This window comes from Culex quinquefasciatus, chromosome 3 (genome assembly GCF_015732765.1).
Source record: "Culex quinquefasciatus strain JHB chromosome 3, VPISU_Cqui_1.0_pri_paternal, whole genome shotgun sequence".
Classification (NCBI taxonomy): domain Eukaryota; kingdom Metazoa; phylum Arthropoda; class Insecta; order Diptera; family Culicidae; genus Culex; species Culex quinquefasciatus.
Genome location: NC_051863.1, coordinates 74,698,854 through 74,723,643, shown reverse-complemented (window position 1 = coordinate 74,723,643; position 24,790 = coordinate 74,698,854). Strand labels below are relative to the sequence as shown.

Genomic DNA, 24,790 nt, shown 5'->3' with positions numbered 1-24,790 from the left:
CGAGCAGAAACTTTCAATAGAGACAGAATAGTATGTTGTGTTGATAAGGCCGCTGCACTCATCCCCTTTCTTTTTTTTAATAAATGTTTCGTGTCAAACACAGAGGTAAATGAAGAAAAATTCAATGCTCTACTTCCATGAGACATAGGACACTTCTACGATTATTTTAAAGGATGCCCTAGTAACATTATAGGTTTGAAGTGGACCATAAAATATTATTTAGGCATCATGAGGGTTTTCAGAACCATTACAAAACCAGAAAGTTTAAAAAATTTACTAGGGTGGTTACAATTCTACTATACCAGCCTTTTTCCCCTTCTACCGATTTAGAACAAGCATTGTTTCAGATTTCGATTTTGACAAAAGTGGATAACAGCATTTTTTTCAATGATGGGCAGTCCATATTCAATTGAGATAAATAAGCATCAATGGGCGTAACATTGCGATGAGGCTTTGTGATATCGGGGTTAAAACAAGTTGTTTTTATTACAAATTTTTAGTTTTATTGTTGGTAACCTTATTTTTTTTCTATAGAAACTCGCGTTGTCTCTGTATTTTCGTAGATTTAATTCAGCTTTCGTTTTAATTTTGCATTTTCTGATTTAGCTTTATCCGGATTATGCAAAGAGTTGAGGGTAGTGCCGGTTTAAATAGGAAATACATTGTCACATTACCCTTACGTCCTTTATAGTCTTATACACAATATTTTTTAAAACAAAAACTTGATCAACATAAAATTAAAGACAACAATTTCCATTGTTTTGAAATAATCTGTTTTCAGTAACGCCTGGACGTGTTTTGTCCCCAGATGCTGACTAGTAGAAATTTATTATACTACATTCTCTCGGCATTCTCTTCTGTGTGTTGCTCCTTTTGGCTGCTGCAGTGCTAACCACGCGACATTGTTATTCGATGTTTACGTTGTGACGTTTTTCGCCGCACTATAATATCACATTCTTTAATTTTTGCTAAGTACACAATTTAAAGGCAGGCGAAAAACTACGTTTAGGCACATGTGAATTTGCTTCAGTGATACCCCATTTCTGTTGTGTTTGGTGTTCACCAACGACCCCAGTCCTGTTTGATCATGTCGGCCGCCTTTTCGGCAATCATGATGACTGGCGCGTTGGGATTGCCGCTGACTATCGTCGGCATAATACTAGCGTCCACCACTCTCAGTCCGGAAACTCCATACACCCGTAGCCGGGGATCGACCACTGCTCCGGGATCCCAGCTTGGTCCCATCTTTGCTGTTCCCGTCGGATGATAGATGGTGAAGGTAAACTGTTTGATACAGCAGGCCCAGTACTCGTCGGACATGAACGGTAAATGCCGACAGCCTGGCAGCGGAATTTTGTGCGGCCGCGATCCGAACCGCTGGAACGCCGGCGTGCTGGACACGTTGATTGCAATCTTGATCCCCTCGACGAGCACCGCTACGTCTTCGGGATGGGCGAAGTAGTTGGGTTCGAGCGAGGGTTGCACGAACGGATTTCGCGATCGCAACCGAACCCAGCCGGTACTTTTCGGTCGCAGCAGAAGAGGAAGGATTGTCCATGTCTCGGCATTCTGTAGTGGTTTGTAGACAGTGTTGTAGAAACCATCGCGAAGATTGAGGATCTTTCGGATGTACTGTCCACCGTCGGAATTTACCGAACTCGGTCCAAAGTGAAACTGGATATCGGGCCACTTTCCGGACGGATCGGCATATTTTGTATTTACAAAGGCAACAGCTTCGATACCCGGGAACGACATTGGACCTCGTTCGTTGAAGATGTAGTCAAATGCCACCGGTACGGTTGTGAAACGTGAAGTTTTTACCGATACTGGTTCATCAATAACGAACGTCAAGCCGCCGAGCCCGACGTGGTCTTGCATGTTGTCACCAACTGGAAGATCCGATAGCACCGGAATTCCGAATTCGGCCAGATGATCTGCCGGTCCAACGCCGCTCAGCATCAATATCTGTGGAGTGTTCAACGCTCCAGCTGATAAAATAATCTCCTTTTTGGCAAAAGCCAGTTGCCGTTTGTTGTTACGCACGAATTCGACTCCGTACGCTCTGTTGTTTTTGTCGAAAATAATGCGCGTCACTTGGGCGTGCATTGCGACGTCTAGATTTTTCCTTAACCGAACCGGACGCAGGAATGCTTTCGATGTACTGCAGCGACTTCCTCGTCTCATGGTCGCTTGGAGCAACATAAATCCTGTTTGTTCTGCTCCGTTGATGTCTCTGTTTTCGTAACCCATTTCCATGCCTGCTTTTACGAACGCAACCGAAAGTGGAGTTCTCCAAGGAGCTTCCTGGACCGTTAGATATCCTCCTACTCCATGGTACGGTGATCTTGCCATGTATGGATTACGGTTGTCCTCCGATTTGATGAAATATGGTAGGACACTGTCGTAACCCCAGCCTAGGTTACCCTGTTCTAACCAGCTGTCGTAGTCCCTTCGATTGCCTCTCACGTACACCATTGCGTTAAGCACACTGGATCCTCCCATAACCTTTCCTCTGGGCCAATTACATCGGTCGCCTATCATCGCTTGGCAGTACCTTCGATCACCGGACGGTGTCGTCTGGTACTTCCAGTCAAATTCTGTCAACTGGAGATACCCTGCCAGTGATGGTACGTCGGTCACCTCGTTTTCATCTCCTCCAGCTTCCAACAGTAGCACCGACCAATCTCCTATCTCCGAGAGTCGCGAAGCCATTACGGCACCGGCTGATCCGGCACCGATGACGATAAAGTCATAGTAGCGTCTTAACTGAAATGAAGAAGTGGAAAATATAGGGTTAGATATGCGACAGCACTGTTGGGCATACAGTGGACAGATTGTTTAATTACTGTTTCCTGGTCTATAGGTTTCGATTCCGGATCCACACTTTGGTATCTATAGTAATTGACTCCTACAGCTATAAGTGGTATGAGAGTGAGTAGTGCTATCGGGGTGTGCGTGATTCCTCCAGCTACTGCCGCTACGGAAGCGAGTCCAAGAGCCATTGCACGAGAGAACTAGTGTTACGAAGAGGTCTGCCAAAAATGTTTCCCCTTTTCTATAGTGGGTTTATAAGTTGCGAGATTGCAGGGGGCAGCACAGAAGAGGAAGGTGTTAATTCGATAGTTTGTAGTTGTTGATGCAAGCGTGGCTTCTATATATGTAACAGTTTCAGCGTAAAGTAACTCCAGCCGCCGACTGCTATATCCAAACATCAATGTTTTTTTTGTTGTTCTCCGAAAGGATCTTCGGTGTGTAGTTCCGTATACCGCCGGGTCGCACCTTCTGGAACAACAGTTTGGCGTTTCTGTCCTCTTCCTCAATGTCCAGATAAGATTTGATGTAGAGATGCTCGTTTAAGTACTTGGTCTGCCGTTCGACACTTTTGTACGATGACGCTGCAGACGCAGACGATGCAGAGGAGGTCGTTGAAGCCGTAGACGGTGAGCGGGAGGGTGCTGCAGAGGACTTGGATCCCGTTGACGAGGCCAGGGACGTCGTGTGGTGGTGATGGTGGTGGTGGTGGTGATGGTGGTAGTCATGTGCGGAAGTACATCTGGAGGGCAGAGATTTCTCTTGGCCCATTTTATTGAAACTCTGAAATGGGTTGAAAACAGTCGATTAGTACTACTGGGTTTGGCGGTAGCAAGTTGGAAGCAGATGTGCAGTATAAATGATTAAAATATTGCTATGAAAGCAACAAAAAAAATGGCAAATCCTAATATGTAGCCAACGCGATGTCTCCAGTGAACATTCTCCAGGATAGGTGTCGATGACGTATTCGATTAACCCTTTCAGACCTGATGGGTTATATATGACCCAAAAATCAAAATTTTCTAAAGTAGCCTATAATTTTCATATGGTCCTCAGGATTATTTTCCCATCATTAACTAAAAAAATATTTTTTTGATAATTCAGGCCTAAAAGGGTTAAAGCAAAGCGTCACCAAATAACGGGGTTGTGGGAATTTCTCTCGCCGTGTCTCGATATCTTTCGCGGTGAACTTTTTTTTTAACTGTCAAAATTTCAAGTTCAGTGTTTTAAACACATTTTCCTTCTGTACAATAAACTTGATATCCTAACTTCGTAGCTATCAAAACACCTGTTTTCAGATGATGGAGGAGAGTGGTCAGGTCAATTACTAAGCTCGTTAAAGAGCAATTCTCTACGAAATCGGTCTTTTTTCTTCAATTTTAATTTTTGTATTTTTTAATCCGGCTGAAACTTTTTTGGTGCCTTCGGTATGCCCAAAGAAGCCATTTTGCATCATTAGTTTGTCCATATAATTTTCCATACAAATTCGGCAGCTGTCCATACAAAAATGATGTATGAAAATTCAAAATCTGTAAAGGAATTTTTGATCGATTTGGTGTCTTCGGCAAAGTTGTAGGTATGGATACGGACTACACTGGAAAAATAATACACGGTAAAATTTGGTGATTTTTTTAACTTTATCACTAAAACTTGATTTACAAAAACACTATTTTTAATTTTTTTATTTGATATGTTTTAGAAGACATAAAATGCCAACTTTTCAGAAATTTCAGGTTGTGCAAAAATCACTGACCGAGTTATGAATTTTTAATCAATACTGATTTTTCAAAAATCGAAATTTTGGTCGTAAAATTTTTCAACTTCATTTTTCGATGTAAAATCAAATTTGCAATCAAAAAGTACTTTACTAAAATTTTGATAAAGTGCACCGTTTTCAAGTTATAGCCATATTTAAGTGACTTTTGAAAATAGTCGCAGTTTTCATTTTTAAATTAGTGCACATGTTTGCCCAGTTTTGAAAAAATATTTTGAAAAGCTGAGAAAATTCTCTATATTTTGCTTATTCGACTATGTTGATACGACCTTTAGTTGCTGAGATATTGCAATGCAAAGGTTTAAAAACAGGAAAATTGATGTTTTCTAAGTTTCACCCAAACAACCCACCATTTTCTATCGTCAATATCTCAGCAACTAATGGTCCGATTTTCAATGTTAATATATGAAACAATTGTGAAATTTTCCGATCTTTTCGAAAAAAATATTTTTGGAATTTTCAAATCAAGACAAACATTTTAAAAGGGCGTAATATTGAATGTTTGGCCTTTGTGAAAAATATTTTTTTCGAAGAGATCGGAAAATTTCACAAATGTTTCATATATTAACATTGAAAATCGGACCATTAGTTGCTGAGATATTGACGATAGAAAATGGTGGGTTGTTTGGGTGAAACTTAGAAAACATCAATTTTCCTGTTTTTAAACCTTTGCATTGCAATATCTCAGCAACTAAAGGTCGTATCAACAAAGTCCAAATAAGCAAAATATAGAGAATTTTCTCAGCTTTTCAAAAATATTTTTTCAAAACTGGGCAAACATGTGCACTAATTTAAAAATGAAAAACGACTATTTTCAAAAAGTCACTTAAATATGGCTATAACTTGAAAACGGTGCACTTTATCAAAATTTCAGTAAAGTACTTTTTGATTGCCAATTTGATTTTACATCGAAAAATGAAGTTGAAAAATTTTTACGACCAAAATTTCGATTTTTTGAAAAAATCAGTATTGATTAAAAAATTCATAACTCGGTCAGTGATTTTTGCACAACCTGAAATTTCTGAAAAGTTGGCATTTTATGCCTTCTAAAACATATCAAAAATAAAAAAATTAAAAATAGTGTTTTTGTAAATCAAGTTTTAGTGATAAAAGTTAAATAAAAAATCACCAAATTTTTTTACCGTGTATTATTTTTTCCAGTGTAGTCCGTATCCATACCTACAACTTTGCCGAAGACACCAAATCGATCAAAAATTCCTTCAAAAGATACAGATTTTTGAATTTTCATACATCATTTTTGTATGGACAGCTGCCGAATTTGTATGGAAAATTATATGGACAAACTAATGATGCAAAATGGCTTCTTTGGGCATACCGAAGGCACCAAAAAAGTTTCAGTCGGATTAAAAAATACAAAAAAAATCGAATGACCGAAATCCTAGAGAACTGCTCTAAAGTAGATAAACTAAGCGAAACAGATGGCCTGCGATGGCGTTAGCTGTGTATGATATGATACACGATCCACTTCATGTTCAACACTGCGGTCTTGGACGTTGAGCCGCGTGCTTCAAAAAGGCCTGCCGTCGTTCGTCGGCTGCAATTACGACAAATGGTGGTGGCGTGTGCGTGGTTTAACTGTCTCCCTTTGCCATTTCCTAGGTTTTTTTATTGCTTACTTTCTGGCTTTCTTGCTGAAACGTCAGCGCACACTCTCAGCCGAGTTGCGGACGCGGCCTTTTCAATGTTAATGTCAATGGAGTTTGCAAATATCCTCCTTCTTTGAAGAATGGGGTAACTTTTCCGATGCTTAGTATTTTATGACTTAATTAATATTTGGTTTAACGAAAAACATTATAATACACAAGTACGTTAAACGTTATTAAAATTGATTGGAGAAGCCTTCATGCAATTTTGAAACAATTCTGCAAATATGTTCATAACCAAACTAATAAATAAGTTGACACACACACACTCGTAGAACGAACACACATGCACACATAGTATAGAATAGGGGAAAGTTCTAGTATAGCCATCACCGTACCAAAGGACAGGAAGAACACCACTCACTCAACTCACACGAAAGTCCGCTAAATTGAAAGGCATGGATGGAGCGGGAACTGACGGTGCACGTCCGGAATTGTTCAGTAGGACGAGACGTTGACTTTCGTTGTCCAAGTAGTGGGTAACTAGTAGAAGTATTGAATTGTCGTAGTTGGTTCTGAACTAGGTCTACTACAGGTCGTCTACAGGTCTTTTTTTTTGTTTGTTGCTGGGGGTCTCGACTATTGTAGCAGCAGCTGTGGCCTCATGCGGTTCCAACGAGCACGCTCTGGTCCTGGTCTGAACATCCGGGTAGAATAGTTCGCAAGTGCCACTCACCCGTTCGCTTTCTACAGATCAGACAGAGCCCCGTGGTGGCGCCGCCAGGATTTCCAAGGTCCGAGGGGTGCGAGCGGTGGTGTGATATTGGGGACGGTTGATGTGACGTGAGCGTGACGGTTACGCGTTACGGGGGTGGTAGTATGAGCGAGCGATGTTGATTTAGGTGTGCGATTGTTTGTGAAGTGTTAGCTGAAATTATTAAGGATTCATCATTGGAGACGTGGTTAGGGAATGAGGTCACGGCAGATTAAATGGTCAGTTGTGAATTGTTATTAGAGAAATGTTGCATGCTATACAGGACTTCAGTGAGCTAATTTAATGCGGCGTCGATTTATTTATACATGCAAATTTAATTTTACATTTGGAACAAGTTGATAATATACAAAACGTACAAATATGTGTTTTTTTCCAGCACTCTCTTGTGGAATCTTAGGGAAGCATTGTGTTTCTAAGAAATTTAAAACCTGTTGCTAAGAGATCCAATAAATTCTTAATTTTCAATTCCAACTCAGATATCTCGACTCACATTCTTATGGGTTCATTGGCAGGTGTACGACACTGAAATGGTAATCGAGATAGATTTGAACCCGGATTTGAGTCAAACCAGTTTTTTGAAACATTTGTGGCAAGAAAAAGATGATAAAATACTAGATTCCGTAGGATGCTTAACCAGTTTAGCATAGAGACGATATTAGCAAATATTTGAATACGGTTGCAAACATATTTTGTCAGGCACATCAATTTTGGTACTTTTGATGAGTGTTAGTGTCGATTTGTCAGTAATTATTTCCATAACTTCAGTTTTCTTTTTGAAAAAAAAAGTTTAAAATAATAAACTATGTACAGTAGGGTGCCCGGAAAAAATAACCCCTTGTTACTTACACAAGCAGAAAACGGTGTTTTGGGTTATTTTAGGCATCTGGACCGATTTTGAGCGAAATTGGTCAGTATTAACCCATTGTTACCTGAGCCTAAAGTTGGTGGAAAAATATTTTTCATACAAAAATAACTTTTTTAAATCGCTAATAACTTTTCAGCCTCGAGTTTTACAGCTTTGGTATGTTCTACAATGTTTTAGAGCATTAAGTTTAAAATGAGAATCTCACTTTTGGGAATATTTGGATGGAATTGGCGCACCGTGCTTACAAACCGTAAGAAAATCAGGTTTTCATACATTGTTTCGATTTTTCCCCTTACAAACTTCACCTTCAAGTATCAATGAATAAATGTTAAAATAGCTAACGGAACAACATTCAGCTTGTGGAGCGAGGTTTTGAAAAAAAAGTCCCATATTCTGGGCACCCGAATGTACAGTCAAATATAAGCAAAATCGGTCATCATTTACGCATTGATACTTAGTTTGTAGTTTGTAAGGGGAAAAATCGAAAAAAAAATGTATGAAAACCCCAATTTTCTTACAGTTTGGCGCACCAATTTCATCCAAATATTCCCAAAAGTGAGATTCTCATTGGAAATTTAATGCTCTACAGTAGAGGTGGGCAAAAAAGAGCGAGTCGCTCAAAGAGCCGGTTCACCGAAAAGAGCGAAAGAACCGTAGATCACAAAAAAGAACCGCGATTCTTTTTGAAAATTCGATCTTTTGTAAGAACCGGCTCACGATGGCATGATTTTTGTTATAAATATAATTTATTGAATTTCCAAAAAAAATGAGTAAAATGATTGTTTTTGAGAATTGAAAATGTAATTTCAAATATTGCAATGCTTATACAAATTATTCCCAAGAGTAAATGATTTTTTAAACAGCATGAGAAACCTTTCACTTAACAACTGATTGTGCTTTAAAGTATTACCGGAATACAAATTTATGCATTTTAAATTGCATAGTTTGTAAAACATTACCAAAAATCTACTGAATGGTTTAGAAAAAAAATTGGAAAAAATAAATCCTTTTGTCCGATTAAACTTTAGCATTTATAAACTTTATCAATTAAATCAGAATGTAGAAAAGAGTTCACAGAATGTTTGCTCCAAATAAAATATTAGCATAAGTTCAATTCTTGCAGAAAAAACGCAATTTTAAAATTAATTTCAATATTTTCAACATCTTAGATTTAAGCTTGGATGCCATTCAATTACTCGAATGTTTAGGTTCGAGTAGAACTCCGCAAAGACCTATGGTTTTCAAGGGCATCTTTTCGTTTTCAGTTTTTTTTTATCAAATAATTTGTAAAAGTCCAATGAGAAATAATGAAAATATAAAATCACACGATTCTTACACCCAAAATTCAGAATCGAGATAATCGTTCTCTCAAAATTTATTGAGGGCTCAGTGCCAAAATCGATAGAATAATGGTACCAACTCACACCATCATAACAAATGAGTTCATTCGTTAGTTGAATCAATAAATCTCCAACAAGTGCCATACATCGACTTCTGACTTCTCTTTGGTCATCAAGCTGTGGTGGCCGAGGCAGCTAAGTCATTGGATTGGTTTGTCAAAGGTCTCTGGTTCGATTCCCGTTGTCGACACTTTTGGTTTTTTGTTTGACGGATGAATTTTTTTTTGCAAATGAACCTCGAGAGAATAGTTCTATCGCCCATCTCGAGCTGTGTTCTCTGCGTCCGTGAATGGTACCACTATTCTCTCGACTCGAAACCATCATTCTCTCGGACTAGCGCTGCCAGTTTTGGGTGTAAAAAAACCTTTTCATCCAAATTTTGAAAAAGAACGAAAGAGCCGTTCAAAAGAGCGGCTCTTCACCCAAAATTCAGAGTCGAGATAATCGTTCTCTCAAAATTTATTGAGGGCTCAGTGCCAAAATCGATAGAATAATGGTACCAACTCACACCATCATAACAAATGAGTTCATTCGTTAGTTGAATCAATAAATCTCCAACAAGTGTCATACATCGACTTCTGACTTCTCCATGGTCACCAAGCTGTGGTGGCCGAGGCAGCTAAGTCATTGGATTGGTTTGTCAAAGGTCTCTGGTTCGATTCCCGTTGTCGACACTTTTGGTTTTTTGTTTGACGGATGAATTTTTTTTTGCAAATGAACCTCGAGAGAATAGTTCTATCGCCCATCTCGAGCTGTGTTCTCTGCGTCCGTGAATGGTACCACTATTCTCTCGACTCGAGACCATCATTCTCTCGGACTAGCGCTGCCAGTTTTGGGTGTTTTTAATGAGAGAACGAAAATGAGCGGCTCCTAAAAAAGAGCGGTTTTGCCCACCTCTACTCTACAGCTTTGTAGAACATACCAAAGCTGTAGAACTCGATCCTGAAAAGTTATTAGCGATTCAAAAAAAGTCACTTTTGTATGAAAATCATTTTTTTCACCAATTTCACTCAAAATTGACACAGATGCTTCAAATAATTCAAAAAACCGTTTCCGCTTGTGTAGCGAAGGATTATTTTTTCTGGGCACCCTAATGTACAGGCATCTCACAGACTATATACAAATTAAAAAAAAAATGCAAAGCAAAGTTTGATCAGCACAATAATTTGCTACAAACAAGGTATACATTAATTATATTTTAATTATATCATAATTGTTGAAGTCAAATATCAAAAAGAATAACCACCCTTATTACACTACTTAGTTTGTGAATGAATCCCGATCACCCCACTTTAGAGCGAGTTGTAGAGCTATAGCCACGGCAAATAGTGTCCAGGGCATTCGTGGAAATACTATGTCCCATCCCAGAGGGTCCCGCGGAGTACCAAACCTTCTAAGCATGGTGCTCCCAACGAATACAACAAAATCTCGGAGCGTATGGTGGTGTGTACCCACGCTTCTTCCTCCCCTGTCGATTCAGAATCGTGTTGTTGTTCGAACACCCTGTGCTCAAACTCAACCCACTTCAAGTGAATCATGTCTCTGCGATGTGGCTTTACGCAGTAGGCCTGGCCGCTTTAACGCTTGTGATGTTTCAATGTATTCTAATGCAATGGCGCACTACAAGCGTTAATAAATGACAAGAAGAGTGCTAGGCGTCATCTAACCTAAGGCACTCTCCAGGATCCCTTCGAAAGATTGACTGCGCTAGGGTCTGATTAGATTAGATAAGATTAGAATGACTCCCGACCACCCCTCTTTCTAAGCGAGCTGAATAATAAAATCACGATCATATATTTAAAAACATAGAAAAACATTAATGATTTGTGACGAAATCAAGTCTGCAATCCGCTAAGTTCACCGTCTCCATGCAAATGCAAATCAATGTATTGCTAAATCTTGTAAATATTTTTAAATTTATTGATGAGCTATGGCTCAAAATGGCTCTTTTGTAATGCTGATGTCTATGGCAAATTATTAAGCTGAATAGATTAGGTCGGATCTCATACTGATTTATCATCTATAATTAACACTTTGTGAAACAAAAACTCACACATCCAATTTTATTAGTTTTTATCACCGCCTGTACACATATTCCTCCCAGATTGGCCAATTTTCGCCACTTTCATTTTCAATATCGCCACCAACGTTTTTCGCGGGCAAAATCCCATTCACCATCGTAATAGTTAGTTCAACTTGGTGGACCCCAAAGCATGATTGCCAGCCAGAAGCATCTCATAATGATGTTCACCATTAGCAGCATGATTTCCCCGCAGCTGATTCGATCAATTTACTCATTATCTGGAGACAAATCGCTTTCCTGGTCGTCGTCTTTCACCATACCATGCCCAACTGGGTGGTGAAGTTTGTCTTCTGCACACGCTCTGGTGTACGGTAATTGTATGATGGATTGCCACACATTTTTCATGCTGGATAAGTACAATTTTATGTCATTCGAATTGTGCTCACGGCCTTTCGATGCTGCTTTTTGTTTTGTTAACCGCTTTCAATTGGTGTGAGGGTCTCTTGTGTAAAAGCAACAAGTTTCAATGTTGAAATAGATTTGTCACAAAACTGCAATCTTACAGGTTCAGCAAAAGTACGTGATGTACTTTCAAAAATGGTTTCCCAACGCCAAAAGTGAGGATCAATTAAACGTGGATAGGGATGTCAATGGGGCTCATTACTCGCAGGCTATCGTTTAAACGGTGATACACAACTTTATGTTGGGAGAAATCAAAGACACGTGCAGCGATTTGAATCAATGTCTTTGGGTTTCTCTTTGTTGTTACGTTCTCTATGTCAACCTCTCTGTCTTCTCTTTCCAGTTGTCAATTCGCACTTAGCAGTGCCTTCACCGGGTATATGAAGACGTCATTTACGTTACTACAAGCTGAGTGCTTTGACCCTGCTGCGTCAAATTCTACCGGTCATCGTCATCCGTGTCAATAAAACGGCTTGCAACTTTGTTTTACAGCATTTTTTTTAAGTTTCGGATGTGACCATCCCTGCTGGAGTGGTCACCCGATTGGCATCCAGTTTAGTTGGGTGGACGAGGTGTCTCGACTGTCTCGTTTGCGACTGTTAGGATAGGTCCACGGATTGGGACAGCGGGGGAAGGGGAACCTGTTTCCCGAAATGGGACAGCAGCCGGCTGGTTGGCCGCAGACTTGGAGGAGAAATGTGTGTCACTTGCGGATGACCATTTTGGTTCGATTTTTGGCTGGATGGGACATTTTTGGGAAGAAAGTTTCCTGGCGTTGTCGACTATGCGCGTGCCTGTGTATCGTATCATATATCATGCTATTCTCCCACTTTCGCTGTCGTTTTGGTGTGCTCTGTAAACTGTTGAACCCGCGCGCGTTTCGGTGGACTTGACTTTGTACGAATATTAATGTTGTCTTTTTTGTTGTTTTGTTTTCAGGTATGGCTTCACGGTCAAAATTGACTGAGATTTGGTTCGATCGTTGAGTGGAGAAAGCTTTTCCATGGAACTGCGCAGGTATTGAATTAGATTATTTATGCTGGTCTCTTGTGTCAGAGCGTCGGATGACACTCTGGACATTTGATATTAGAGAAAGGAATTACAAGTGGAACTGAAAATCCTTCAATTTGGATTCGTCCTGTATTTAATGTCTACACCCATAGGTTAAATATGTATCACAATCTGTCATAGTGGATTTTCTATAAAAAAAACTTGAAAATGTTTTATCACAGATTTTGCAGCAAATATTCAATACAGAATAGGATCAGCTTCCTTTTAAAGTGATAGATATCTTCACTTTAAATCAAAACGATTTAGTGTGAACAGATCTATTTTTAGGAGAAATTTTCTTTTTTTCCTTTTTTTGGGGGAAAACTCAGTCTTAAAATTAAACCTAAATTTGTGATATTATTGTTCATAACGATAAATAAAGTATTTTATATTTTGGCAGGGAATACACTATAAATCAATTTGTCGATTGTAGCATGTTAAGAGAGCTCAGATCAATCTACCTTGATTAAACTGAAGCGTTTACTGATAGCAATTTCGAAATTGTCGAGTTGTGATTGTGGAAGCAACATGACCTAAATAACCCACTATGCCCAGGTCATTTCTACTGACACTAGAACACTTAATTTGTATTTAATTCATTTTTTTCAAAGACTTTCTTATTCATAACTTAAGTTTGAATCTCTGAACAAAACAATCTGCTGGACTTCCAACCGATTGAATCATTTATGTAAAACTGGGTGTTGTTCCTAGTTTTCCACTGGCAATTGACTTAATTTATGTGCCTCATTAACAGGCTATTAATTCATAAATATCAAAAACCTTAAAAACGGTATCGACTTTGTTGGTCAGCAGTAGCAAATGCAAATGAACCCCTCCGCGTCTCGTTTTCCGTTCGTGGCCGGTTTTGGTGGAAAAATGAACGACCACCATCCGTGGCCACTTTCCACGCAGCCCTTTCGCGGGGGTTCCACACACTAATTGTCGATTGTCTTCGTTACCTAGTACTGCGGTGTCTGCCCCAGGTGGCGCTCGACCGAACCATTTTCCCATATTGGGCCTCACCAGTCGATTCGTATGCATTTCCGGCAATTTCTTCGCTTATTTTTCCTTCCCTCTGAAGGGGGTGCTGCTCCGCACAATTTCGCTGAATTCACTTTCGTAGCCGTTTATCCACCAGTTAATGGTGCTAAAATTAGTAAAGTTTTCTTCCTGTATTTTTTTTTTATTTCGCTCAAAATGGTCTGACCACAATGGTGAAAAGGGGTGGTAAGGTGGAAGGGAAATCGTTATCGCAATAATGCAACAAAATGAATCGCGCATGCCTTTCGTTCCGTCAGCAAACTCATCAACACCAACAACTATCCGGCGTAAATGAAAACGAAGAGAGAAAAAAAACCTCAACAGCTTTAAAAATTGGCATTTTTTCTAAGCCGGCTCGGAGTTGGTTCAGGTCTTAAACAAGGGGCCGAACTGTGGAAAGAAAACAGAATGAAAGAGCGATGGATTTGAACACACATGAACAAATCAGCTCTTTTCACTTTCATTCAGGTCTGAATACTTGCAGTGTTTTTTTAGAATTTGTGTTTCTCATGTTTGGTTTGTTTTACAAGGTTTAGCATTTCTTCGCCGATGTTCTAGAAGTTAAAGGTAAACGATAATCATGTTTCCAAATTAAAGCACATGTCTAATGCTGGTGCAACACTTCGGCGTGATCGTGTTATTTTGTCGTATGTTGCTTTTTGACGTTTCGAGAAAAACGCGTATGACCATATGAATTAGAGCGCTCAATTTCCCGGGGTTACGAAATTTTCGGGAAACGGGAAATTTTCAACTAATTTCTCGGGAATTCTCCAGAAATTCGAAGTTTATTGAAAATTATTCTAATCCTGCTTCTAATCAATATTTGGAAACAACTGTTTAGAATAGCAACTTAAATGGTCAAAATAAGTGTGTGTAGTTTTTGTTACGAAGTAGGTATTACTTTTTAATCACGGTGTTGAACAGTGAGTAAAATTAATCCATGCTCTAGAACCATACAATTTTATGAAGAACATTTTTTTTCTAAAACAAGTCTTACTGGTTTGAGCTCATGTCTAAATATATAAGCATTGAATTTACCCTAAAAATCAGCTTTTCACTTGAAATAACCTTTTTACAACTCGAAGTTTTCAAATATTTGAAGCGAGTTTTCAAAATATGTTTGGCACCTTTTATAAAATACTAAGTAGTTTTTTAAGGTTTTTTAATGACTTTGCCTAATATACGCGCTTGGTAGTTGTAGTGCTTTATAAGTTTTCAGATTTGAACTGTAATTTCTCGATTAGTTTTAAACAAATGGAGCAACATTTGAAAATGGCGCATAAGCATTTTGACAGCCAGAACTATTTTGCAAATTCCGAGCCAACAAGTAACAATTCGACAAAGCCCGCAGTGTTAAAAAGTAGCTGAGAAAGCCAATTATTGTTTAACATTTCGAGTTTTATGAATAAAAAATCTTGCACTTGCAAAATAGTTCTGACTGTCAAAATGCTTATCCGCCCATTTCAATTATTGCTGAAGATTTGTTTAAAACTGAACGAGAAATTACAGTTCAAAGCAAGCAACACGAGACTCCAGAAATTATTCATTTTTTGCACAACCCTTATTGAGACATTTGATGATTCCGTGAACCGGGGTGACATTGATAGGATTTCAATTTATTTTTGTATTTTTGAATTATTTTTCAACTTCTTTTGAAACATGTACTGGGGTAGTTCACACAAGGTCCATGCACTATTTTAGAAAAAAAAGATTTTTCAGTTGTGTTTAAAAAAATACAGTGGACTCTCGGCCTGTCGATCGTCTCGATTTCAATATTTCTCCAGCAGTCAATAAATTTTTCAGTCCCTTCAAATAGATTACAGCTCTCGACGGTCCTTCAGTATCGACAACGAGAGAGTCTACTGTATTTTTTTAAAACACAACTGAATTTTTTTTTTCTAAAATAGTGCATGAACCTTGTGTGAACTACCCCAGTACATGTTTTAAAAGCAGTTGCGTTGAAAATTCTTATTTTGAATACCGGGATGACTTGATAGTCATAGTTTTACCTGTTAAAATCAGATGTAAGGTGTTCAAATTTTATTTTTAAGTCAAATGTACCATCATTAAAGTTGCAAGTAAAGTTTTAAGAAAAAAACCAATGTGTATATTAAATGAATTTTAGTGAACTGAGTTAATTAACTTTTTGAGAAAAATACATATGCCTTTTTTTTACACATGCCTTTAGATAAAATTGTGAAAAATTAAGATTTTTGGTTGAAATTCGTTGAAATCAGTTTTCTTTACAAATTTATCGAAGCATGAATCGAAAGTTTTCACATTGATATCAAACAAGCCTAACCCGACAAACTTCGTTCTGTCTTTTTTCGTTTGTTGACGTTTTTACTTTTTTGCTCATTCAGCCTCCTGTGATCAAAATTTGATTTTACGTAACTTTTTTCCATACAATTTGCCGATGCTCCGGAATCGGTTCCAGAGTGGTCAAAGTGTCAATTAGTTACACAGAAAAAAAAATGATGGTAATATTCACCAGAAAATGGTGGCAGACTTTGTGTCAAAAAAAGTGTAATATCACATCAGAAAATGATGAATTTTCATCAGTTTCTGGTGAATACTCATCAGATTCACATTTTTACACATTTTTTAGGTAATATTAATAAAAAAAACTGGTAATATTCAACCTACCAAACACACAAAATATTTATTTTTACAAATTTATGTTACCTTCTTCTAAAGGAAAATTGTCTAAAGAATCCGAAAATGCATTCCATTTGATTCATTCATGTTTATGGAGAAAATAATTACACTTTGATAATATTAAAATACATTGAACACTTCTCTACCACGGTCAGGATGATTCCATACCATTCCGTACCGTCAGTGGGGGTGGCTATGGGTCAAAAAACGATACACCTCTCGTAATTTCTTAATAACAAAAATAATTTAAAAAACATCGAAAATCTTTCAACGTAGATTTGTTCTTAGATAGTTTACTGACATTTTACCAAAATATGGTGGATATTGATGAACACTACCTTGAATGCCAATAGTTTGAAAATTAACCCAATCTCGCCCCTTAGAGGGGGTGACATTAGGTCAAATGAAACTAAAATGATGCTCAAATACAACGATATGGTAAAAACAAGTCATCCAATAGTGTTTCTTGTTCGAGGGAATCGTATTGACATGCTACAATGTTTGAAGTGGAGATTTTCAAACATTTTAGTAGTTTTCGAGCAGTTCTAACACAAGTTTTAGAAAAATGATTTGTCGAGAGGTCATTTTTGGCCAAAAACGTACCTCAACTTTAGACAGCTGCCAAAATAACAGGATTTGTTCTAGGAACGAGATTTTTTCAGCGAAGTCATCTTAAGATGTCCCTTACACAACCCTTTTAACAGAATTCAGTTTCAATGAGAAGAACCTGAGAAATAGTAAAATCCGTAAAAAATCACTTTGACCCAATCTCACCCCCCAGACCCAATGTCATCCCCACTGACGGTACGTATTTAGTTTGTACTAAAACCTATCAAAATCACTCCGGTTTACGGTACTAATTTAATTTCCACATAATTTGGTCATGGTTAACAAAAGCGTTAACAATATAATAGTTCATTTTCATTCCATTATATCGTTTTTTTGTTGCCCAACAAATAAACAAGATCTAAGTATATCTAGCTGTGCATGCATCAGGAATAAATATCATCTGAAATAAACATTAACGCAAACAAGTAAGAACAGTAAATTAAATTTAATGAAGTAAAATTGAGTTCTCTCATTAAGTTAAAAAAATGCCAATGAACGCGCCAGATTTTGTTTAGGGATTTGCCAATATTTTAGACTGTTACTTCCGCCATGCAATTCTAGCACGCTGGCCTGATAAAGAAATAAAACTTACTTCTGTAGGGTCATAGTGGGACTTGTACTATATTGTACTGTACTGAACACATTGATGCTAAAATGTGCTGAACTAAGAAATTGCCATCACAAATGATTGCGCAACCTGGACAACTCCTTAAATTTTTACAGCGTTGCGATGCAGTGAAAAATGTCCAGGAAACAATCGCTTCCTGGTAGTGTTCCCAGCTGCATCCAGCAGCAGGTTCGTCGTCGCTGCAGTCGAGCAAGTCTTTTCTACCAGTTTTTGGTCGGCCGCTTGTTTTCCAAACGGAAACAATTTCGCGCTCTCGCTCAGAAAACAAGATCTTAAAAAGCAAAAGGGGGAGAGCGACCCCGCCGCCTCGTCATAACACCTGTGGTTTCTGAGGCCCCCGCGGGGGTACGTGTTTTCCCGGTCTTTTCACTCTCGGTCTGTTTAGTAGGTCCCTTTAAAAGTCGGCCTCCACTCCATAGGATCTGCGCCGTGGATTTCCGCCCGTCTCGAGCTCGCGTTACGGCACAGTTTCGATAGAGAGTGAAAGAAACGATAATTAACGTCTTGACGGAACGCCACTTGGGTGCACACGACGGTTCGGTGTGGCCATTACGTAATGGGCCCTGTTTAAGCGGTAGCAACCGCGCCACGGAACGTTCCGGAGCGTACTTATCTCCACGCGTGGCGTACCGGTATTGCTGGGTGAAGATCGTGCAGATCTTGCATGATGCGACTGTTCTATATTTATGACATTCCGTTTTCGAGAGAAAGTTTGCTGTTTCCAAATAAATGCATTATTATCATTGTATTCGGTCACGGGCTCTTCAGCTCGCGTGGCTCGTCACATTCCGTGCCAACCGGGGATCTCTCCACATGCAAATAATGCCCGAGAACCATCATCATGACACAGTAGCTCCGTTTTTCAACGATGCTTGAAATGATTTTCAATTTGTCTTCACCTACTATCGTCAAGCAGTTTCTTTGCAATATTGCTAAAAAAATTCAACCGGCTGAACAGCCGCAATTACGGTCCACTCGATCATGAGCAGCCGACACAATTTCTCACTCGATAAATTCGCCAAAGCTAGAGAAATAGCCTTAAGTTGAGCTGAAACCTTGTAACACTTAAACTCAAATAGTTTTCCACAAACTGCATGCATTGTTTGCCTCACGAGTTGCAACTTTTCACCACTCCACCACATATCATATCAAGTGCTTTATTTGCCTATCGCAAACACCCGCCCCGACCGCCATAATCAAGGAGCCAAAGTGGCTGGAAAACGACGCACAATTTCGTTCGGAAAAGGCCCACGCTCGCCCAATTTACCTCTCCAGTTTCCAGGTTGAGTATTTGTTATGCGCAAAATTGTTCCAGTGGGTTCATAACCAAGAAACACACCTTCGGCAAAACTGGCGCATTTCGGAAATGGGAAGTTTGTTCCTTCCACCACCAAACCGGGGGGAATACATACATCTTGTGAGTTTGTGATGGGGTAAATTGCCATTTGTTCCACTTTTCCATCTTAATGGAATAAAAATAGATTGTTGTGAAATATCAATTAAAAACATGAGTTGTTAGGCGAAATGTCAAATACCTAAAATCTTAATATATATTCAAATTTCTCGTTCAAACGTTAACAAATTACCCTACCATAGATAACAGAGAAGAGAGCGATTTGCCTCTGATTCTTCATCTGACTGTGGCGCGCAAGATAATTGTACTGGTCCAGATTTACGATAAAATCGAACGAGTGAGGCTACGGTTATCAATAGAACAGTTATGCGGTGCCCAAAAATTGAGAGCGGATGCTTTTCAGCGCCCCCTCGTGTTCACGTGCGCCAAAGAATATGATCATTCAGCAGCCACTTTGCATCCTGCTGCAAAAGACTCAACAAATGAACAATAAATGTTTGAACTAAAAACACGTTTCCGATTGCTGAAGAATTAAACCAAGTTATTAAGGGGCTTCAGTGCAAATGATTTGAATCAAATGAGAAAAAATGAAGATTCGAAATGATAATGCAATGTAATAATAAGTTTTCTAACGTTATTTTTACAGACATTTGATTCAACAACAACAGCTTTAGCTTTTTTGTAATAGTTCCGCTCTAGATAAATTATTCTCAAACTTTTAGAAAAGTTATTTGATTTGACAGGGTGGTCTGTGACTGAAAACCACTAATTAATAAAATGAAAATTATCTTAGAAGAAGAATATAAAGGGCAGAAAACTAAGTTTGCGAAGTGGCCAGATGAGAAATATTTGGTGTGTGATCAAATCTTTAAACCTTTTCAATTAATTTTTCTGTGAACAAGTTTCAAGTCGCAAGCTCAACACAGAAAGTGTACACAGTAGAGTTGTGATTGATTCAGTACAAATTTTGAATTCACTGTTATATTACATTAAAAACTTATTAGTTTTTTTTATGAATCGAAACAAATATCATTGTGCAAACAGATTCTTTTTATATTTTATTGTATTGTACAAAAGTTTTGATTTTATGTTCTGGGTGCCTCGATTTGATGATCGAAGCTATGTTTCGACTATTTAAGGCAGAAAATTAATTTATCTATTATGCCCAAAACATGTATTTTTTAAATATTTATTAGATGAAACTAAAAGAAAATACTAAACATCTTTTACTGTGCAACTATTTAGGTTAGTTAAAAAACATGAGTTCAGTTAGATTTTTCATGAAAATTACTTTTTACTTCAATTTCAAACTGTTTTAATCATTTCTATGTTTACAGTAGTTTTTGAGACGTTTTTTTGATCTTTTTAGGAAATAAATGTGTTTATATGTTAGTTTTTGTTGTTGTTTTAAGCTAAAATTGTTAAAAAAACATATTTGTTCATGATGAAAAGTGAGTAAAATTCATCTTTTATTCATTATATCTATGCATCAGAACATTAAATATCGGTTAAATTTGATATAAAAACATCAGTTTTCCTATAGTGGACCCGGGTCTACAATCGGATTATGGACCCGGGTCCACTATAGTAAAAGGAGTCCGTAACAGGCAAAAAACACTTCAAATGGTTCAAAAGTTATACTAAAAATAGATTTTACGATTAAAGTTATAAGCACATAACTGTTATTTATGCACTTTTTGAATGCCGGAACGCACAAGTTTAAATGAAAACTTTCCAAAGAGTTCAAAAGATTGGAGAACTGACAACCCTATCAAAAGGTCACATAGGCCGATAATAGAAAAGCGAGGGCAAAGGGTTTATACACCCTGATAGGATTTGAAATAAACATGACTCTCAAAATAGTAAATGCAAGATTTTGATGTGATCAATATCATATCAAAATCTTGCATATTTCACTTGCTTTTTTTTTAGATTTTCAATGGGGAGCCGTTTAGATGATAATTAATTATAATATTAAAAATGTTTTGAAAAAAGCAAAATCCAGTAGTGTGGAATTTAAGTGCAATTCACAGAGTTTGTAGAACTGCCATCTATACAGCAATTCCCCACGAAAACAGCATGATTTGAAAAAAAAGTTCTCCGATCGAGCTCAATTTTTTTCTGGGGGATCCTTGGCCGAAATAATTAGACCCGTATTTTTTTGTTTGGCCATTAGGGTGACCTACGCCGTGTTAGAGTGGTTCGAAAAATGGCAATTTTCGTCGATTTTCGCAAAAACCACTTTTTTCAAAAAGTCATATCTCCGCGCAATTTCATCTGATTTTAGCTTTCCTAGACGCAAAAGAAAGGTGATTAGTTTGGCTATTTGGGAAAAATAGTAAGAAGTTTCAAAAATCTAGCTTAACATTTGAAAAGGTCGTATGAAAACTTAAAATGCTGTTTTGAAGGTCTGGGGACCAAAGAGCCTTTGCCTGAAAATATTTTTATCGGATTCCTCGGAAAATTTCACATTGCATATCAAAAAATGGTGAAGTTATGTTTTGGATACTCTGAGATACGATTTTTTGAAAATAAAAACTAGGTTTTTCGACGCGTCATGCGCAAAAATGGGAAAATGACGAAAACGGGAAGAAATCGACTTTTTTCACTAAAATTGCGATAACTTTAAAATTTCAGAGATGACCAATAGATGTTATGGTACCAAAAGCGTCTTTTAATAACGAAAATTTTGGTACCCTAACATGTATAGGTCATTGCTGAAATTTCAAAGTTATCGCAGTTTTAGTGAAAAAAGTCGATTTTTTACCGTTTTCGTCATTTTCCCATTTTTGCGCGTGACGCGTCGAAAAACCCAGTTTTTATTTTCAAAAAATTGTATCGAAAACATAACTTCACCATTTTTTTATATGTTATGTGTCCCGTGACCTTCAAAACAGCATTTTAAGTTTTCATACGACCTTTCCAAATGTTAAGCTAGATTTTTGAAACTTCTTACTATGCCAAACTATTCACCTTTCTTTTGCGTCCAGGACAGCTAAAATCAGATGAAATGGCGCGGAGATATGACTTTTTGAAAAAAGTGGTTTTTGCGAAAATCGACGAAAATTGCCATTTTTCGAACCACCCTAACATGGCGTAGGTCACCCTAATGGCCAAACAAAAAAATACTGGTTTAATTATTTCGGCCAAGCATCCCCCAGAAAAAATTTGAGCAAAATCGGAGACATTTTTTTCGAATCATGCTGTTTTCGTGGGGAATTGCTGAATAAGCCTTTGTATAATACAAAGTTAAAAATTAACAACTTGAGGGCTCTCATAGAGTAAACAAATATGGAGAAAAAAAAACTTTGGTGAATATTAATTATTTACATGTTATATCTGGATTACTTGATGATTTTACAATTACTCTATTTGCTTCGTAATACAATGATTACTGATTGTTTTGTGTTTTTTTTTTAATATTCAATTTGTGTTTACGTAAAGGTACTTACATTTATTTACATTTCATACAAATTAGGTGTTCCGAAATATTTGTCAAACACTATGCATTTGAATTAGGAACCAAAGTATATCAAATCACTCCCACTTTCGATACCAATCATTCACTATTCAAACCGCCGCTCAATTCAGTACCCTCTTCCTTCCTCGACAGTTCGCTTCAGGAATCCGTAAACTGCAGCAACCAGTACCATTCGATAACGGTCTGTGTGTGGAAGAAGTCAAGTTGCACACAAGAAACAACTACAGCACAACAAAAAAAAACTTGTCTTACAAAAAAGGGAGAGAGAGTCGACGCCACTTTCGAACGTTCGGCATGTTGCGCAATTTTGCCACGCATCGTGAACCACTTCACTCACTTCCACGCACGCACTAGCACACATACACAGACACACACACAGGGCTTAGTAGATCGTCGTGGTTCATTATCTATGAGGTAGCCCTGATCGATCTCATTATCACAATCCACCCCGAAAACGATTGATTGGCCAAGGAGTGCAGGAAAGTGTTCCGAGGAAAGTTGGATCGTCCGTGAGTGTGTTAGTCAAACGTACTTCAAATGCTACTCACTTGTTTCAAATAGTTGATCCAGCACAGGTATGATTCATTATCGGATCGATGTTTTCGGCTTCTATTGCTGCTGCTTACTTTCTCTCAGATTAGTTTTCTAAAACTGGCAGAGTTGGGCAACTGCTTACTAGGGTTCTTCAGGATTGTTTCGTGTTTCAGCTGAATGTCGGCTTGAAATACTCAACGACTCACGACACTACGAACCGCCACGGATCGTCTGCACTTCCGAACTTGCTGTAGAAACTGCAATTCGCGATGCAGTACTGGAGGATTGCTACACCACTTTCCGGGTGCAATTTTCACTGATTGATCATAAATCACGATCGAAAACGATACTTTTTATCTTGTTTTATTATTCGATGGTTATTTCCTTGCTTCGCTGAAGATTTCCACTTTTTTACTTTTATCTTTTACTTTTCACTTATTCATTCGTTTTTTATTTCACTTTTCAAATGTGTACACACTGTGTGCTCACCCACCAAAAATATACGACATCCAAAATCCCGAAAACCGCAGTGCAATTACGATTTCACCGCTGATTTAAAGCTGGTAGCGTTTATTTCACTCACTGTTTAAGTGACCACTGGTAGATTTCACTGTTGTTTCACTTAATCTCCCAAAACGAATGGGTGAAAATGTTTGCACAGACCGGCTACTTCTGTCAAGATCTCTTGGCGAGCAAGAAATTGCTCGAAAAAAGCACAAAAACACAATTTCTAGAGATGCAAACAATAGCGCGATACTTTTCGTAAAAAAATAAACACAAAACACAAAAAAAAATCGAGCAAGGAAAATGAAATCCACAATAAAACAAACGAAAACCACAAAATACGAGCGAAATACGTCCGATCTGCACGGCTGTCGGCGATAATCTGCACGCCCCGTGGCCGCACAGAGTTGCCGTTGCCGTTGCTCGCAAAGTTGCACGCGCCAGGTTCGCTCTTTTCTCTCGGAGCGGTGAGCGTTTTGCGCCGACGACGACGACCTGATGATGCTCTCGACGGCTCAACACGCGTGCAGATCCAGCTGGGCCGACTCACGCGCCAGGGTCTTCTCATCGTGCAAGAAAAGTTGAATGGTTGATTGGATGGGTTCCCGGGGAAGGGTTGCCAGTCGAAGGGATCGATCTATTTCTAGGCTTTGGCATGCTTAACAACACCACAGATAAAAATCCGGTGAAATTTGCCCGGAAAATGGTCAAATTTTCACTTTTCTGAAAATCTCCATATAAAATCCGGGTTTCGTGCTAACTAACTATTTTGACAGCTTGAAAACCCGCCTTACCTTACTAATCTACATACCTTGCACAGCGAGAGTCCACTATAAATGTTCCTCATCACAGCTAAAAAAGTAGTAATCCAGCTGCGTGTAAAAGGCCTGGGTGTAAAATAAATATTGCATTATTTTAAGCAATTTTATGTGATTTTACACCCTGAAGTATGTAGCCCATCAGTATAGGGACGTGGCGTTACATCGTGCTGCCACCTGGTTTTTTTAAGCGCAAGAGTGTAAAAGTGCTGAGTCATTGTCTAAAAATAGACGGCGTCCTATCTCGCCCAGCAAAATGAAGTCGATAAAGTAGTCGGTTTCGATGAGAAAAAGTGGAAAACGTGGTCTAAAAATAGCGACGCCATCCCCCTATGGAAACCCTACTTGACCGAAATGTCAAGCTCATATATGCGTTTATCCTTACAGCTTTTCATCGGT

The 24,790-nt window shown here is 38.3% G+C and overlaps 2 protein-coding genes across 8 annotated transcripts in view; one reads left to right on the top strand and one right to left on the bottom strand.

The window, feature by feature from the left end:
* Window positions 1-24,790, top strand: part of LOC6039215 (flotillin-2) — a 284,003-nt gene that overhangs the window by 119,851 nt on the left and 139,362 nt on the right. The window lies entirely within an intron of this gene.
* Window positions 513-23,938, bottom strand: LOC6039207 (glucose dehydrogenase [FAD, quinone]). Of its 2 annotated transcripts, none has more exons than XM_038266112.1 (3): window positions 23,084-23,938; window positions 2,847-3,594; window positions 513-2,766 (listed from the first exon to the last, which is right to left on the bottom strand). In XM_038266112.1, exons 2-3 carry the CDS (start codon window positions 3,000-3,002, stop codon window positions 1,060-1,062), a joined length of 1,863 nt encoding a protein of 620 aa, XP_038122040.1. In that variant the 5' UTR covers window positions 3,003-3,594; window positions 23,084-23,938; the 3' UTR covers window positions 513-1,059. The 2 variants fall into 2 exon arrangements, with proteins under 2 accessions (XP_038122040.1, XP_038122041.1); XM_038266113.1 differs by lacking the exon at window positions 23,084-23,938 and adding an exon at window positions 6,614-6,911.

What these genes read in the sequence shown, in the direction of transcription:
- LOC6039207 (XM_038266112.1), bottom strand. Translation starts at nt 3,002, where the DNA reads ATGGCTCTTGGACTCGCTTCCGTAGCGGCAGTAGCTGGAGGAATCACG. An exon ending in AACCTATAGACCAGGAAACA is followed by an intron (nt 2,767 to 2,846) that starts GTAATTAAACAA and finishes TCTTCATTTCAG; the next exon opens with TTAAGACGCTACTATGACTT.